At 52.2% G+C, this 16,546-nt stretch overlaps 7 protein-coding genes across 7 annotated transcripts; 3 read left to right on the top strand and 4 right to left on the bottom strand.

Annotated features, from left to right (window-relative positions):
• Positions 1–542: 542 nt before the first annotated feature.
• Positions 543–2,602, bottom strand: ARP4 (NuA4 histone acetyltransferase subunit). The gene is made up of 2 exons (XM_024470067.1): positions 2,448–2,602; positions 543–2,393 (listed from the first exon to the last, which is right to left on the bottom strand). The coding sequence occupies exons 1-2, from the start codon at positions 2,497–2,499 to the stop codon at positions 1,036–1,038; spliced, it is 1,410 nt and encodes a 469-aa protein (XP_024323512.1). The 5' UTR covers positions 2,500–2,602; the 3' UTR covers positions 543–1,035.
• Positions 2,603–2,885: 283 nt separating this feature from the next.
• Positions 2,886–5,383, top strand: GUP1 (glycerol transporter). Its single transcript, XM_024470066.1, has 4 exons — positions 2,886–3,429; positions 3,479–4,134; positions 4,190–5,051; positions 5,106–5,383. The coding sequence occupies exons 1-4, from the start codon at positions 3,153–3,155 to the stop codon at positions 5,210–5,212; spliced, it is 1,902 nt and encodes a 633-aa protein (XP_024323483.1). The 5' UTR covers positions 2,886–3,152; the 3' UTR covers positions 5,213–5,383.
• VC83_06465 (uncharacterized protein) lies at positions 5,384–7,246 on the bottom strand. The gene is made up of 2 exons (XM_024470065.1): positions 6,451–7,246; positions 5,384–6,399 (listed from the first exon to the last, which is right to left on the bottom strand). Exons 1-2 carry the CDS (start codon positions 7,009–7,011, stop codon positions 5,524–5,526), a joined length of 1,437 nt encoding a protein of 478 aa, XP_024323511.1. The 5' UTR covers positions 7,012–7,246; the 3' UTR covers positions 5,384–5,523.
• Positions 7,247–7,538: 292 nt separating this feature from the next.
• Positions 7,539–9,065, top strand: VC83_06464 (uncharacterized protein; the record flags this gene model as incomplete). The annotated part of the gene is made up of 3 exons (XM_024470064.1): positions 7,539–7,707; positions 7,758–8,768; positions 8,917–9,065. The coding sequence occupies 3 exons, from the start codon at positions 7,539–7,541 to the stop codon at positions 9,063–9,065; spliced, it is 1,329 nt and encodes a 442-aa protein (XP_024323482.1).
• Positions 9,066–11,232: 2,167 nt separating this feature from the next.
• On the bottom strand, positions 11,233–13,710 carry ENT3 (epsin N-terminal y-containing protein). The gene is made up of 5 exons (XM_024470063.1): positions 13,571–13,710; positions 13,429–13,505; positions 13,320–13,354; positions 11,370–13,251; positions 11,233–11,311 (listed from the first exon to the last, which is right to left on the bottom strand). Exons 1-4 carry the CDS (start codon positions 13,650–13,652, stop codon positions 11,865–11,867), a joined length of 1,581 nt encoding a protein of 526 aa, XP_024323518.1. The 5' UTR covers positions 13,653–13,710; the 3' UTR covers positions 11,233–11,311; positions 11,370–11,864.
• Positions 13,711–14,135: 425 nt separating this feature from the next.
• Positions 14,136–16,316, top strand: CSR1 (phosphatidylinositol transfer protein csr1). Its single transcript, XM_024470061.1, has 6 exons — positions 14,136–14,256; positions 15,059–15,239; positions 15,315–15,382; positions 15,587–15,756; positions 15,833–15,939; positions 16,013–16,316. Exons 2-6 carry the CDS (start codon positions 15,106–15,108, stop codon positions 16,197–16,199), a joined length of 666 nt encoding a protein of 221 aa, XP_024323484.1. The 5' UTR covers positions 14,136–14,256; positions 15,059–15,105; the 3' UTR covers positions 16,200–16,316.
• Positions 14,244–15,036, bottom strand: VC83_06462 (uncharacterized protein; the record flags this gene model as incomplete). Its single annotated transcript, XM_024470062.1, has 3 exons — positions 14,244–14,488; positions 14,730–14,769; positions 14,875–15,036. The coding sequence occupies 3 exons, from the start codon at positions 15,034–15,036 to the stop codon at positions 14,244–14,246; spliced, it is 447 nt and encodes a 148-aa protein (XP_024323519.1).
• Positions 16,317–16,546: the final 230 nt, after the last annotated feature.

Genomic DNA, 16,546 nt, shown 5'->3' with positions numbered 1-16,546 from the left:
TCTACCTTGAGCGAAGAAGCTTTTCTTGATGGTATCTTGTATATTAATCAACAGTAATGACCGTTGAATCAAAAGTAGTAGAAGTAGGGAGCACGTTGTGGGTTTGGAGGTGGTAAACGTACGTGGTAAACGTTATGAGAATGAGTAGGTCACGTTAAGCGTTAACCGTTACGGGGGCTCGAACTTTATTGGTCTGAATGGACGGGGGTGCCGCGTGAATTCCCTTTGTGTTGACGTTAAGCGTTTAACGCCACGTACGGGGGGACGGGGAGCAGACGGGGGTCAGTAGCATGAAATCTCTCTAGCAATCGGCAGTCGCTGGCAATTACTCGCAGGCATAATATTGTAGACTGTGAAAGCTCGACTCCTGAGAGATGTTTAATACCCCCTCCAAGCACTTTTGAATTTACCAGCACCATGCATAATGAAACCAGATATAAAGTGGTACCAGGCGCACTACCCCATGGTACAAACGTTTTGATAGGAGAGAGTACTCGAATGCATGCAGCTAGAAGCCCAAATATATAACTATTATTGAAAGCATACAATGAAGACTATGAGCACGAGGTACTCGTATGATGGACATGGTAGAGAAAGTAGTATTTTATATTATGACAATGGAGCGGACGCAGGAGGAATCTGTAGCTTGATGACGCCGAAGTGAATTTGAGGAGCACAACCAGGCCACGCTATGGAACACTCATTCCATAAACTCTACTTTGAGTCTCAATGGGAGGCAGCTTTGGATTTGGCTTAACTGAGAAAACTTACGTTGTCACCAAGCCCCTTTCCCGGAAGCAATCATAATCAGATTTGGAACAAAAAAATTGACCTCAAAATCCACACCAATCGTTATTGCGAAGTATTCATTGCCTTCATATTTTGTGAGCTTTTATTCCTCTAGTTGCAGTTTTCCATAAACGAGCACAACCTTCACTCTCTTCTTACTCCAAGTTGCATCCTGTAGCAATGGCGGCAGCCAAATAACGCCAAACGCCAACCACCCTTCGTGACATAGTTGAAATTTTATGCCTCTCATTTACATCTCTTCTCGACAACGTTCGGGCCAAATTCGTCGTACTCCTTCTTCGCGATCCACATTTGGTGGAAGGTGCCGAGACTGCCCAGAATACTGCCTCCAATCCAGCTACCGAAGCGACGCTCGCTCGTCAGGCCAGCAGCTTGAATCTTAACTCGTGCTCCTGGGTACGCTTGCTGGAGTTCGCTGACCAGTCTGTCCGTGAAGCCATTTGTAAGTGTAGTGCCACCAGTAACGACGACGTTCTGAAGGAGGTTGACGCGAAGATCCATGTCGACTGATGCAACAGCAGCCTTGATCATCTCTGGGATCGTTTGTGACTTGGTGACTGCTGGCTCTCCAGGTACTGGTAGTGCTGCCTTCTCATCCCACATGCCTTCGCCAACCTTGAATCGGTCAACGCCCCATAATTGGTTCGAGCCATTGGGCATCTCGAAGACCCGGCCAGGTTGCGACTTGGCGAAGTCTTCATTCGTCGTGCCTTGAGCCGTGCCGGAGCTGAGGCGTCCGGGACCTGGCCAAACCTGGACCACAGACTCCTTGAATTCTGTGAGGACGCGCTCTTCCTGTAATGCGCGATAGCTCGAAGTAGGCGGGATTGCAAAGTTGTGGTACGTCGCTTGTGCGGGGGCACCGGCATCAACGGCTATCTTTTTGGCAACCATAAAATGTGGTATTAAGTCCACCTTGGTATCCGGGGAGTTGAATAATGTGCGAATTTGGCCTGACAACCAGTTTCCGGCCAACGGAGACTTCTGGACGCCCTTCTTCAGAATCAGGCCGTCGTGGATCGGCGTGACGGAGATGTTGGTTGCACCGATGTCGATAACCAAGGCGCTGGCCTTTCCGGCGGCAAAAGCTGCGAGAACGCTGTTTCGTGCAAGCCAGAATGCAGGGCAACCCCATGACTCCATTGCAATCTCAATCGCCTTCTCCCGAGACTTGGCAGGATTCCAAGCTGTTTCGGTCAACAGAAGCGGGTTTTCCTCAAGCGGCCTCTCATTATCCTCAGCGCCTTCCATCTCTGCATCAATGTCTTTTGTGTCATCGTTTAGTCCATTCTTTGACGGGTGTGTCGGCTTGAAGTTCGTCAGGCGCGAGGTGATCGCATACTCCCAGACCCTCGCAGCGGCATCCCAGTCCTCCACAGTTCCATCCATCCCTATGGGGTTCTTGATTTCTAGGTTGGACATTGGTGTATGGATGGCGTTGTCGCCATAGACCGGCTTCCTGGCATCGCCCTCGCCGACGAGACCGTAGTGACTCGGAATAACCGACTTAGGAACATCTTCTCCAGCAAATCCCGCTCTTGTATTTGTGAACCCGGGATCGAGCACCAATGCGGATACCTCATCTGTCAATCAGTTAGTATGGTAGTTGATGAGAGCAGTACGTCGTCCAAACTTACCTCCGCCATAGATGTTTGTGGGTTCCACAGACGAGTTTAAAGCTTGCGCCATAGTGGGGTAAGGTTAAACGGAGTCGCAAATATGATCAACAGTCGGTATCGATTCTTGCGACTCGATTTCCTCTCGAAATATCCCCAAAATATGTGGCTGGGGGCTGGGTGTCTAACGGTTGTCGCGAACGTAGCTCGATTTCGCGTATCGAGCCTCACCATCGAAGGTCGACGTGAAGTCTTGGCATGTTCACGTCGACCTTCGATGTTGAGGCAGCATCTTGGTGACAAGGTACGCTACAGCCATATAGTGGTGTCACGAATCAAAGGCACTCTTTCACTATTAAATATTAAATATCCATAGTCCAGCATCTACGACAAATCCTCAAAATATTTTAGTCTCTCGCTGTAATAAATAAATTTTTACCCTATTTTATTATTCTCATGCTCCAGTCTTTAAAAGTCACGTGTGCACTTCCCAGGACACGAGGGGCAGGGTCCAGGCTCAGCCGTCGCCAATTCCCCATATCAACCCCAGATTTATCCCAATCCCAAGACAACAAACAACAACCTCGTCGTAAACCGCATGGTGAGAGAGAGAGGCTTCTCCGTTTCACAATCGCTTCTCTCCCATTGCGGATTGATATCTACTTTTATAACTTTCCGGACGCTGGTTATACGGACTCGTAGCTCGCTGGGCCACATGTGACAGCTATGGGCGTTTTCTCCTCCTTACGCAGCATTTATGCCCTCGACACTCTAGACACCCGCTTTACCAGCTCTCCAAGGGTCCCATACCAGGCAGTAGTCGATGCCCGAGATGGACAGGGAATTGCGCCTGGCACAGATGCCCCGGTGAAGCTTGACAGCCGGCGGAAGCCAATCCCACCTACGCGCTCCTTATGGAAGACGACCGAGTTCTACCTCTACTATCTTGTAGTTACTATATCTTTGGCGTACATGTTCTGGGTTGCCTTTGATGTTTCTAGACGTCAGTATTACCGGCCCCTTTATAACTTCAGCTACTAACACTGTCGTAGCATCGGATCCCAACTATTACAAGTATGAACGCTGGCTAGCACCCGGCTGGATACCGGGTCGCAGAGTCGACGTGTCCGATGCCCAGTACCGAACATTCAGGAGGAACACTCCATATATCTTTGCGCTGCTCCTCGTCCACCCGGTACTGCGACGTGTCTACGAACGATTACGGCCTGTATCAACTCAGTCGAGGGCATCATTTTCGGGTCAGCCACGGAGGGTCGCTGGAGACGCAAGGCTAGAGCAGCGCACATCCTTCGACTTTGTGTTTGCTTTGATCTTTCTGGCCGCTCTCCACGGCTTCTCCGTTTTCAAAGTTGTCTTCATTCTATACCTCAACTATTCTCTGGCCACGAAGTTACCGAAGAAATATATCGTGCCAGCAACCTGGATATTTGCCGTCGGCACTCTGTTTGCGAATGAGATTTTCAATGGATACCCGTATGCCAAAATTGAGAAATTTCTAATGCCATGGGCTAGCCAAAGTAGCTTCCAGGTTGGAGCGGTTAAGCTTTCATGGGGTTCTTGGCTTGATGGTTATTCCGGGATTATGCCCAGATGGGCTATCTTGTTCAACCTCACAGTCCTGAGACTCGTGAGCTTCAACATAGACTACTACTGGAGTTTGGACCACAGAGCTGGTAGCCCGCTAGAGGTATGCCATTAAAGCAATCCCACCCCGTCCTAAAATGCATACTAATCAATTCAAGAAGAAACAACTCGACCCCGCCAACCTCTCCGAAAACGATCGCATCCGCACCTCCGCCCCCGCAAGAGACTACAACTTCCGCAACTACCTCGCCTATGCCATCTACGCCCCTCTCTACCTCGTCGGCCCCATCGTCACCTACAACGACTACATCTCGCAATGCAAATACCGCTCCCCGACTATCGAGACCTCGCGCACCCTCAAATACGGCATCCGCCTCTTCCTCACCTTCCTCTGCATGGAATTCATCCTACACTTCGACTACTGTGTCGCCATCTCCAAAGCCAACCCCGTCTGGTCTGACTACAGCGCCAAGCAGCTCTCCATCATGTCGCTCTTCAACCTCCACATCGTGTGGCTGAAGCTGCTTCTCCCCTGGAGACTCTTCCGCTTCTGGGCCCTCCTCGACGGCATGGACCCCCCCGAGAACATGATCCGCTGCGTGTCCGACAGCTTCTCCACCGTCCGCTTCTGGCGCGCCTGGCACCGCTCCTTCAATAAGTGGATCGTGCGCTATCTGTATATTCCCCTCGGCGGTTCCAACATCACCGGTCGCTTCGGCCTAGCGAGGACGATCCTCAATTACCTCGTCGTATTCACGTTTGTGGCGCTGTGGCATGATATCAGTCTTAACCTGCTTGTTTGGGGCTGGCTCATCGTGCTATTCATGTTACCGGAGATTATTGGGACGAGGCTCTTCCCGCGCTCGAAGTGGGAGAATAATCTTAAGGCGTGGCGCATGCTGTGCGCTGCGGGGTCGGTACTGAATGTTATAATGATGATGTCGGCTAACCTGGTCGGCTTCGCGGTGGGGGTGGATGGGATGAAGAGTATCATCCACGGCATATTTAGTGATTGGGGAGGTGGGTTTATTTCCTCCTTCTTTTAGGATAAGACACGTGCTAATTATAATCCAGGAATCGCCTTCTTACTCACGGCGTCAGGAGTCTTGTTTACAGCAATCCAGATCATGTTCGAAGTGCGAGAGAGCGAGATTAGACACGGGATTGATCTCAAGTGTTAGGTGTGGAGCGGCATTATACTGTATTTGCGCGCATGTACGACCGAGCATAAGTTGGCGTTCTTTTGTCTCTTTTGGAGCCTGTATAGATAGGGATGATTTGATATTTTTTGTACATGGTATTATTAGGCTATGTAATATGATGCCAATTGAGCCGAGCTTTGAGCATTTGATTTTCCTCGCCCGCCCATGCCACTTTCCGAACGCCCATAATTCATTGAGTAGAGATACTCGTCCAGTCCCTGCCTGATCCGATGCATAACCTTAACGCCGATAATCTCAACCTGGCTCAGCTACAATTCGAACCACCAGCCTCATCGTTTCTCCTTATCATCACCAGGTTGCACAGAGACATACTCGCCCTCACTGTGTCCAGCCTCCAAATCCACATTGCTCCCCCCAGTACTACTAACACTCACCCCCGACGCCGGCCTCTCCACCCTCCTTACCCCCATCATCCACCCCACCAACCCCCTCGGCGCCCACGCCCCAACAAAACTATACAGCCTCGCCCCCCTACCCACCATCACCGTCCCCCCGGCCCTCCACCCCGTTTTCGCCATCTCATCAAACACCGCATTATGCAGCTCCCGAAGATTACTCCCCTTACTCCTCTTCTCAACTGCGCTACCAGCCACACGCATGAAATTGCCACCATAAGCTTCGCGCGCATCATCGGACCAGGTCCGCGCTTCGGCGCTGTGGCCGGAGAGGGTGGCGAGTTGGTTCTTGGGAACCATGGGGTTGGTGTCGAAGGAGCCGAGCTTGAAGTGGATGAGTGGAACGTTAAGGGGGGAGAGCTCGGCGGAGAGGGTAGCGGTGAAGGATTTTAGGCCGGCGCTGACTATGGATTCGGGGGCGTGGAAGGGGGGGTTCAGTGAGGATATTATGACGGGGGTGAGGAGGAGGAGTTTTGGTTGTGGGGGAGGGTGGGCGTGGTGGTGTTGTGATGTTGGTGCGCTGAGGAGGGGGAGGAAGGCTTGTGTTAGGAGGATTGGGTGGAGGAGGCGGGTGTTGATGACATCTTGGATGTCGATCGGAGATAGTGTGGCGACTGGTGAGTTTGGATAGGTGAGGGTTGGTATGACGATAAGGGCTGTAAACTGGAGGTAGTGAGCGCGAGCAGTGTCGAAGGCATGTTGTGGCGTTTGGAGGAATTGTGCAAATCGTTCGATGCCATCGTGTCCGAGCTGTGTCTGTATTAGTGATGAGAAACCAGCTTTGGAGGCCGAAAGACTTACTTTTGAAGTGGAGACATTAATAACCAAAGGCCTGATGTCGCCTCTTCCTTCGTTTTGAACTCGGAGCTCCTCTTGAACATCGTCGCAGACAATAAAAACGATGAAGCCCCTTCTCTCCAAGTCCAGCGCAAGTGACCGCACAAGCGGCTCATTCATTGACCCAGATATCACAACCACTTCCAACCTCGCTCCGTTGGTGCCACGCTTTGCCCTCCTCTTCTTGTTGTAATTTGCTTTCCTCCTTTGCACCATATATGCCGACGCTCCAATCCCTGCGACGATGGCGGTGGTGAAGACTTTGTTCTTAAGCACCCATGCTTGCACACGAGCATACACACCACCTGGCAAGGCAGTAACCGATGATGGCTCTGGAGCTCTGGCAACTGGTCGAGGCCTTGCTGATTCTGGTATCCAGTCTGCTGATGCTAGAGTATCCCTCAGCTTCCTTGCGACTCTGTCGACATGGTCTTCCACATAGTTTGCGATATCATTTGAGTAGCGCTGGACATGGCGCGGGACGGAGTTTAAGGCATCTAGGAATGCCTGGTCGTCTGCGGACATCGCGAGCGTTATATATTTTCGAATAGGTAAGCGTGTATCGGAGATGTTAAAGTTATGTTGTGTCGATTTAAAGCTGGGGAGACCTTTGATCTGTGATGGATGATTTGAAATGACGGGCTGTTTCCGTCTTCCTTATCCTGATAGATACCATGACAGGACAAGCTTGAAGCTAAACCGGAGCGGCGCCTGCCAATGCCGATTGGCCGACATGGCTCATATCGACCATATCCAGAACATAAGGCTGACAAAGTCAAGATTCACCTTCAAAAAGCTATTGACTTTATTTTATGATTCGGATTTATACTGTGAATCGGAACAATGCTACAAGGTTTGATATTAATGATAATATTCATAATCAGTTGAATCTACCGATACCCCCCACAGAACAGTGATTAAACAGCATGACCTCTTACATTCAGTATCCATAGCCTTGCGAACTATATTAACGTTGGAAGCTCCCCAGAAGCTATTTTGAAGATAAGTCAGATTTATATATTTAAAATATTGCCCCTGGTAACGTACGAAATATGGATCCCTTGATATATGATATTCAGGTCGAGCGAGGGCTCCACAGACCAGATGTTGCAATGGACACTCTCCAACGTGCCGCCTCGCTGGTCAAGCCTATAATGCGAGCCCATAATTTCAAGGTAGGATTGTTGGCAGAGTTTCTACCAAAAGAAAGAGGCCTTCTTGGTAAGTCTGTCAACCTCAAATCATATGCCATGTATACTGACACTCACCAGGTCTCAACACCGGAGGCGGGAGGACTATCCATGTCCGCCTTCGCCATGCCACGGACCCAACTCAGTTCTTCACATTCCAGATGATCATGGATACTGTGCTCCACGAGCTCTCCCACAACCGGTTTGGCCCGCACGACGCGAATTTCCACGCACTATGGGACCAACTCCGCGATGAGTACTATGCTCTCATGCAGAGTGGCTTCACTGGCGGTGCCTTCCTGAGCCATGGTCATCTCCTTAGCCGCCAGGATGAAGCGCGGCGTATTGCACGTGCTGCTATCACAGATAGCCGCAAGAAACTACCATTGACAGTAAACCGGAAGCTAATTGAGGCGGGTCCCAAACCAGGTGTTGATGCCCGGAGTAGGCTTACAGGTGCATTTGGGAGGATGCAGATTGCCCAGGGGTGTGGCTGCAATATGCCAAAGTCGGAGCAGAAGGCTCTCGTGGCTGCAGCGGGTGTTAACGTGATAAAGTCCAGGGTAGAAAAGGACGACGCCAACGAGATTGCCATCCAGGAAGCACTGTGGGAGCTAGCTCAGGAGGATAGAGCGTCGTCTTCAAAGCCAGAAGGTGCATCATATGGCTCAGCAGCTGGCAAAGGCGGAAGTCTGTCTACAAACCGCCCCTTGTCATCTTACACATATGACGCCTCATCTAAGTCCTCAAAGCCCTACGACTCAGACTCAGACTCAGAATACTCAGAAGGCCCTTCACTCTCCAAACCACCCCCACAATACGTCCAGCTCGTCGACGAAGAGTTCTGGCAATGCGAGACCTGCACGCTGATCAACAAGGAAGAAGCCGTCTGCTGCGACGCATGTGGCACCGCCCGGCCGGGTACAGAACCTCCCCCGAAAGCAAGTTCGAGCAAAGCTCCGACTAAGGCTACGGCGAAGAAGACAACATATAAAGCTCCACCTGCGAAGAGCTCGGCTCGGACTCGTCCGTCTTCGAGTCGTGCGGGACCGTCCAGGCAGGTTGCTAGATCAGGGACCTGGCAGTGTGCTTGTTCGCTGATCAACAAAGAGGGGAGAGTGTGTTGCGCCGCTTGTGGAATTGCGCGGCCTGGTTCATAATCCCGTAGCAGCTGTGAGAAATGCTTGTAAGTCAGTTGCAAAGAAATCACATTGATTCTGACCCATCTTCTGTGGGCCAGGCATTATTGGCTGGACCAGATATGCAGGCTGTCAAGCAGCGGTGGAGGCAGCCAATGCTGTGGACCAGTGGGATGCACAGGAATATGATGAAGAGTTAGTGGGCTTGCTCAGTGTATGGGACGATGAAGTCTACAGCCCGATAATCTGACATGGTTTACCTCGCCACCGGTGGGTTATACCAAGTTATTTTTGGACCCCGGTTTGATTCTTGAAGCAAGAAAGCAAGATTGGCCCGATAGTAGCCTTTCCCTTTATTTTTTATCGCGTTAACTGTAGTCAGGGTACTGGGATCGCGACTCGAGCGTGCTTTGTTTTAGTAACTTTCGTAGTTTTAGATTTCAATATGGCGGCATGGAAGCTAGGAATATAATATATATGCTTCAGAAACCTTTACAAACTATCAATTATTATATACGGCTGACCATTTTTACTTTAATTAAACTCTCGAATCAAATAGATCAAATATCAGTAGGAGTCGAATTTAAGAGTCGAATTTAAGAGAGTCGAAATACTTGCCAGGAAAAATCCAAATAGAAACCCGGGCCCCCTTCCTCACATATCCCAGTACCCTGACTACAGTAAACGCGATAAAAAATGAAGGGAAAGGCTACTATCGGGCCAATGAGAGATTATTCGCAGCTCGGAGCAGCGAGTCACCAGCGTATGCTTGTATAAGAAGTAAATACGTGTTCTGGTTCCTTCAAGAAACCAACGAGATCAAAAAATGATACAAGGACTGAACTTGTTCTAGACGAAAAGCCAGGGGCAGCATTTAATCATTCATCCAAGATTAGGCGAACAAGTCTGATATCTGACAGCCGTCACCGCCGTATTTCCTCGTTGCCACGATTTTCCTGTTGGCGAAACGCATTTCTCGTCGAGAAATGCTGCTGCTGTCGCGATATGTCTCCACCAGCCCAACGCCCCGCCCAACACCCTCTCTATATATCACTCCTCCCCCCACTTATTCAAGAGCTTGTGTTCCCTTTCTCTCTCGGGCTGCATCGTAGATAACTCTAACAGCTTCAAGCTTGGAATAAATAGTATTGGCCAAATTCAGGGCTGTGTCGGGAGCGGACTGGGGTGTGGGAATGTCGAGCTTGCTGTGCTGCTCTCCCTTGGTGTTTTGCCCCTTTTTAAATATCTTTCCATGCACTCTTTACCAGGAAACCATTGTGGTTCTCCTGGTTATGGGCTAGACACGAAAATTATTAACTTCCCCGACTACATATTTCACCCTGCTGACCTCAAATTATCCTCAGATAAGGAGGTGAGATGACATACCCATGACTTTCAACTCATGACTTTCCAACTCTTCTCCAAGCCCGTATAACCCAACTGACCACTTCGCAACCCCCGATGCAATAAATTCCAAAATCGACCAGCTGTCCCAAGTCCATTTTATCCCCATTGACTCAGAATAAACTTGGATACCAAGGTGAGATGGCAACTCAAACGCTCCAACCACCATAGGCACAATGATAGGTTCATGGGAAAGCCATCTCGAGCTCTCCAAACGGTGGCGCACAGCTATAGCTCCCATAAACATAGCCTTCGTTTAACTTCTTCTCACCCTCCACCTCCTCTCACCGTACACCCCACACTGTCACTTCCAATACCATCACACTGCGAATGCATTCCCAGTCCCTCCCAATCCCTTCCACCCCCCGCCTTTGCCCCAAACCACTGAACACGTATGATTCCCATTCTCGTCCAAAGCTAGCTCTAAGCGCTTTGTTTTGAAGTTCCAGGATATAATGCTGTGGGGATCTACGCCATGCATATTGCCGACTTGGGATTGGAGGTTTGGGTTTTGATGAAGCTTTCTGTAATATACATATATAACTGCGGATCCAATGTGTATGAAGTTGACAACAAGCCAATTACCATAGAAGACTCGTCATGCGCATAGGCAAGTCTGGTGGACCAGATCCGAGAACATGTCCTCGTTGGCCAAGAGATTTTCGAGGTTGGTGTGTATGTCAAGACCCCGTTTCTCACCTTTCAGCTGTTCTCACAACACTTGTCACCGTTCACTTCCCTCTCACCGTCCATTCCCACCGTCACCAACCTCCCCCGCCACGATGTCAGCGAACTCGGTCTCACCCCTGCATAATCCCCGTGCTCGCACATTTACTTTCAGACGGCTCCTAAAACTTGTCGTTGGGGCAAAAGAGTGCATCGATTCTAAGATGGCCACATCCACCATCCCACACTGTAGCCCTTAATATATCTAAACCTGCATCGACTCAAGTAGCAAACCACACATCCGCACGAAGTCACCATGCCGTCAATCACCAGAACATCCCACCAGGGAACTGATACATCAGCACTCCTCGATCCGCAATACCGTCCTGCCGAATATCAGGGATTTGCGAAGCCAAAGTCATGCTGCTTCGCAAATGGTGAGTTGGGTTGAAAGGATCGTTTTTCGGGAAGCTGTCTTACCTACCTGGCTATGTTTTTTTCGGGCCACGCTTCTTCTTGCTGGGAATGGCTTCTCACTGTTCTCAACCCCTGTTTTTTCTTCTCCGTTCTCTTCTTCTCACTACCGCTAACAACCCCCCTAAGCCACACCAGCACCACTCCCCCAACCCATCTAATCGTCTATCTAGCCCACGCCCAGCGAAGAAGATGAGAGCAGGCAAGCCCAATATGATGGCTATTCTGTCTTTTTTTTTGTCTCACCTAGATCTATTCCTTGCCATGATAACATGGCGTCAGGGATAGAGATGCGGTAGGGTTGATGGACTGCGTAGATGGGGATCCTCTTTTTTATTTAAGTACCGTCGAAAGATGCAGAGCAGGGAACTAGCACAGTATTTTCATATCAAATCAATCCCCCATTCCACCACCCAAAAAAAACCCCATATCTACATATAAACGCCTCGACTAACAAACCGTAAGATCACCCCCCCTTCCCTCCCCCTTCCCTTACATCGACCACTTAACCAAGTAAATCATCCAACCCACTCCCCCTCCACTCCCCCTCCCCCCACATTCCCCCTCCCACATTCCCACTCTGCGCCTTCGGCGCCCCCGCCCCCCAAATCCCCTGCGTAGCCTTCTCCCTCGCCAATTGTCCCAGCGCCGGTCCCTGAGCGGGGGCAGAGGATTTCTTGACCCCCGCGCTTGCTGTGTTCCATAGGTTGCCGAATGCGTCGCCACCCTTCTTGGCCGGTGCCGCAGCGGCAGAGGGGGTGCTGGCTCTCGCGGAAGAGGCGGTGAGGGGTGCGCTGCTGGTGGATGCTGCACCGAGGGCTTTGACAGAGGTGAAGTAGTTAGGTTGCGCGGACTGATAGCTTGTTGTCTGACTCGGCTGTGGTCGCATCGCCTGAACAGGTGCCCCGAAAGAAGAAGCCGCAGGCGCAGGGATAGAGAAGGCAGAGTAGTTAACTGGGGTGGAAGTTGAGCTCGGCGCAGGCGACAGCGAAGCAACCCCCATCATCGTCGACAGATCCGCCTGTTTCGGCGCCGAAACGGGCTGCGGCGACGCGAACTGCGTGTACGGCGTCGTCGTTGACGTCGTAGCCGGCGCCGAGGGGGGCGGGGCAGCGGACTGGAAGTCGTCGAAGTCGTCATCATCATCGGCGGCTGCGAGGGCGTGGGATGTTGGAGCGACGGCACCGAGGCCAGGGACGGGGGATGGCTCATCAAAGGAGAAGAGGTCTACTTCCGGTGCTTTGGGCGCGGGGGGTGCGGCTTTAGGTTTCGCTGTGCTGCGCTCTGTGCCTGCGCGAGGAGTGGTGCGGGAGGGTTCGGGGCGCCGCCTGCTGGGGGAGGCGACATCTTCGTCGTACTCGTCGTATTCCTCGAATCTGTCTCCGCCGCCTCCACCACTACCGCCCGCGCGAGAGGGCTCATAATCGCCACCACTCTGCTGACCCCCGAAGCCTCCGCCGTCACCGAAGACGCCCCCGCTGTATCCGCCATAGTCCCCGCGCTCCTCGCTCCCGAACCCGCCGAAGCGACTGGAGCCGCCCCCTCCGCCGAGACCCGCGCCGCCTTCCACACCCGTGTATTTCTGTCTTGTAGCGCGTGCCTTCTTGCGTTCTGTTCTGATCCTCTCTACATCGCTCAGGAGCTCAGTGAGTTCCTTCGCGCGATTGCGGACGTTGATGCCCTGGTCCTTGCCGTTGGCGTCGATGAAGTGGAATTGGCGCAGCATCTTGAGGAGGGTGAGGTGGGAGCGGGCGTCGTCGATGACGCGCTCGGAGCCGTTCTTGATGAGGAACTCGAGGAGCTGGAGGGCTTTGTAGATTTGGCGCCATTCGTCGGCGGCTTTTTCGGTGAAGCGCTTGTAGATCATGGGCATGATTTCGTTGAGGAGTTGGCTGGGGGGAAGGGGGGGTTGTTAGTTGAGGGGGGTGAGATGGAGGGGTGGGAGGAGGCGGGGGCGTACTAGTTGTAGGTGCCGTTGGCTATCTCTTGCATGTCCTGTAGGACGGATCAGCGGGGGGTTCGGGGGATGGGATGGACTGCGGTCCAAGTGAATATCGGGGGGAGCATACGGTCGTAGATGATCCCCAAGGGTTATTATTCGTAGCCTCCCTAACTTTCGCCTCCATCTCCGTATAATTCATCACAGCTACACAATCAGCAGTCAGTACGGCATCTCCCTCCAACCCTCAGCAACCGCAATGGCTTGCTTACCATTCTGGACCTTCCGGACGCCGGCTTTGATGTCATAGAGAGACAGGTTGGTGACCTGCTCCTTGAGGGAATCAAAGTTCATGATGGGCAAGATATATTAGGAGTGCAACACGGGAAGAGAGAGGGGTGCTGCGATGCTGGCTGCGGAAGGGGAACAATTATATTGGTGGTGCTGGGTGCGCGATATGTCAATGCTGGCAAGCTAGTTGGAGCAGCTGGGCGGCGGCGCGTGAGGCACGTGATTAAGGTGTTGGAGGGAACAGAGGGAAAGAGGGAAAGAGGGGGGAAAGAGGAAAGAGGGAAAGAGGGAAAGAGGGAAAGAGGGAAGGAGGGAAGGAGGGAAGGAGGAGAGGGATGTGAGGCAATGAAAGAGCGGCGACGGCGAATGGGTGGTGAGTGTTATATAATCTTAATCTTTCATCTTTCATCTTTCATCTTTTATACTACACCAGAATATCTTCTAATACTTGTAGCGTCATCTCTCCCTACGGCGGGCAGCGCTGACAGCTGTGGGGGGTACGGAGAGCGAGAGAGCCGTCCGCCTCCTTTCCACCAGTCCTGACGCAGCTTCTCCTTCTCCTTCTCCATCACACATTCATATAACAAGACCAACTTTGGCTTTTTGTAACATCATCTGTACCATCACCTTCTGTACTGGCTACTGTACGTCTCATCACATATAATTCGTAAGTCCCGTCCTGTCCTGTCCTGCGCTGTCCTGTCCTGTCCTGCGCTGTCCTGCGCTGTCCTGTCCTGTCCTGTCCTGCGCTGTCCTGTCCTGTCCTGTCCTGCGCTGTCCTGTCCTGTCCTGTCCTGCGCTGTCCTGCGCTGTCCTGTCCTGTCCCGTCCTGTCCTGTCCTGTCCTGCCCTGCGCTGTCCTGTCCTGTCCCGTCCTGTCCTGTCCTGCCCTGCCCTGCCCTGCCCTGTCCTGTCCTGCCCTGTCCTGCCTGCCCTGCAGAAAGGAGAGCCCCCTACCCCCCACAAGGCAGAGGAGGTCTCCATCTCACGCCTCACGCGCCGCACCGCCTGCACCGCCCCGCGAATATCTCAGCTGCTCTCCGCGCGCTTAACCCATCTAGCCAGCCAGCCAGCCAGCAGCCGGCCTCCTTGGTCATGCAAGTGCACGCAGGCGAGCAGGGCAAGGCCCAATGGCACTCACTAGCCACGCCGCCGGCTCCAGCGCGTCTGTCTGTCTGGATCTTTGAGCACGCAAGTCAGCATGGCCTGCTTCTTCCGTCGCCCGTCCCCGCCCCCTGCCCTGCTACTTTGCCTACTCTGCTACCAACTCCGTCTCAACTCCATACCTCAACATCCTCAACACCCTCAACATCCTCAACTTCCTCAACATCCTCAACATCCTCAACATCCCCCCCCCCCTTTATTCCCCCCTTCCCCCTTATTCCCCCCTTCCCGGAAAAGTCTCTCGAATCCTCCTCAAGGGTATCCCCCCCTAAAAAAGCTACCATACGCTAACCATCTCCGGTTTAGCTCATCCCTCACAGCCACTCACAACCAATTGCCCCACCTTCCCAAAAATGCCCCTCATCATCCAAAGCCTTCGACGGACATCTCGTTCCTCTCCTCTTCGTTCCCTTCTTAACAACAACTTCAAATCTATCAACACTACACGCAACTTCCACGCTTCATCCTCCAACATGGCTATCAAGACGTAAGTTACTCTCATCAATCCTCCTCATATCCCATCTTCCGCTTTTGAAGCTCCATACTGACTTTCCCCAAAAAGTTTCTTCGACGTGACTTGGGAGGGCCCAGTCCTTGACGCCTCTGGCAAGCCAACCTCGAAGGTTGCTGGTACGTGGACCTCATCAATTCCATCTCACTTCATCCTCAATCATCTCCCTCATCGACACCTACACCACTGTACCCCCGTAATTGACTCCCTCCCGACTCGCGTCGGCTCAATTCAAGCTGACAGCTTGCCTGCTGCCCAAATCTCGCTTCTTCCAACAACCCCGCAGTGACGTCGGAGCTAACATAATCACCCCGCCCCAACAGAGCAATCCGGCCGCATCAACTTCAACCTCTACGACGACGTTGTCCCCAAGACCGCAGAGAACTTCCGCGCTCTCTGCACCGGCGAGAAGGGCTTCGGCTACGCCGGCTCTGCCTTCCACCGCATCATCCCGCAATTCATGCTCCAGGGTGGTGACTTCACCCGTGGCAACGTAAGCCGAACCCCGCCACCCCCACCTCTCCCCATCGGCCCTTCCACCAAGAGACAGCTTGCTAACACCACACCAGGGCACCGGTGGCAAGTCCATCTACGGCGAGAAGTTCACCGACGAGAACTTTGTCAGGAAGCACACCAAGCCCGGACTTCTGTCCATGGCCAACGCCGGCCCAAACACGTAAGCCCATTCCTGCCTCGGCATATTTTTTTACCTTTGCGTGAGACAACACAACAACTAACACAACCCACAGCAACGGCTCCCAATTCTTCGTCACCACCGTCGTAACCAGCTGGCTCGATGGCAAGCACGTCGTCTTCGGTGAGGTCGCCGACGAGGAGTCCCTCAACATTGTCAAGGCTCTCGAGGCCACCGGCTCCGGCTCCGGAAAGGTCAACTACAACAAGAAGCCCACCATTGTCAAGTCTGGCGAGTTGTAAAGCACTCTCTTACCGGTGTGATCAAACTTATATATCCTCGCGGTGCTGGCGACGCTTGAGCGTAAAGTTTAGCTGGGTGCCGTGTGCCAGAGATGGGCGAATAACAAAAGCTTCGGATCTTTCATCAGTGGTCTTTGTTGGAATGTGATGCGTGAATTGTGATTACCGCCGTAGTCTATGAAGGTAGTAAGCATACAATGATACAGTAACTGTCATCTGTGCCATTGCTACCGACTTATTCAAGCTATGCAATCACCGCTTTCTCCGCCCACACATCGAGTCACCATAGCAGTATCTTCCTTACACATATTAGTCCTGCCATACCCGCGTCGCCCAAAAGTCTACAG

Source organism: Pseudogymnoascus destructans (genome assembly GCF_001641265.1).
Source record: "Pseudogymnoascus destructans isolate 20631-21 unplaced genomic scaffold scaffold_12, whole genome shotgun sequence".
Taxonomy (NCBI): domain Eukaryota; kingdom Fungi; phylum Ascomycota; class Leotiomycetes; order Thelebolales; family Thelebolaceae; genus Pseudogymnoascus; species Pseudogymnoascus destructans.
This window is presented reverse-complemented; position numbering and strand designations above follow the sequence as displayed.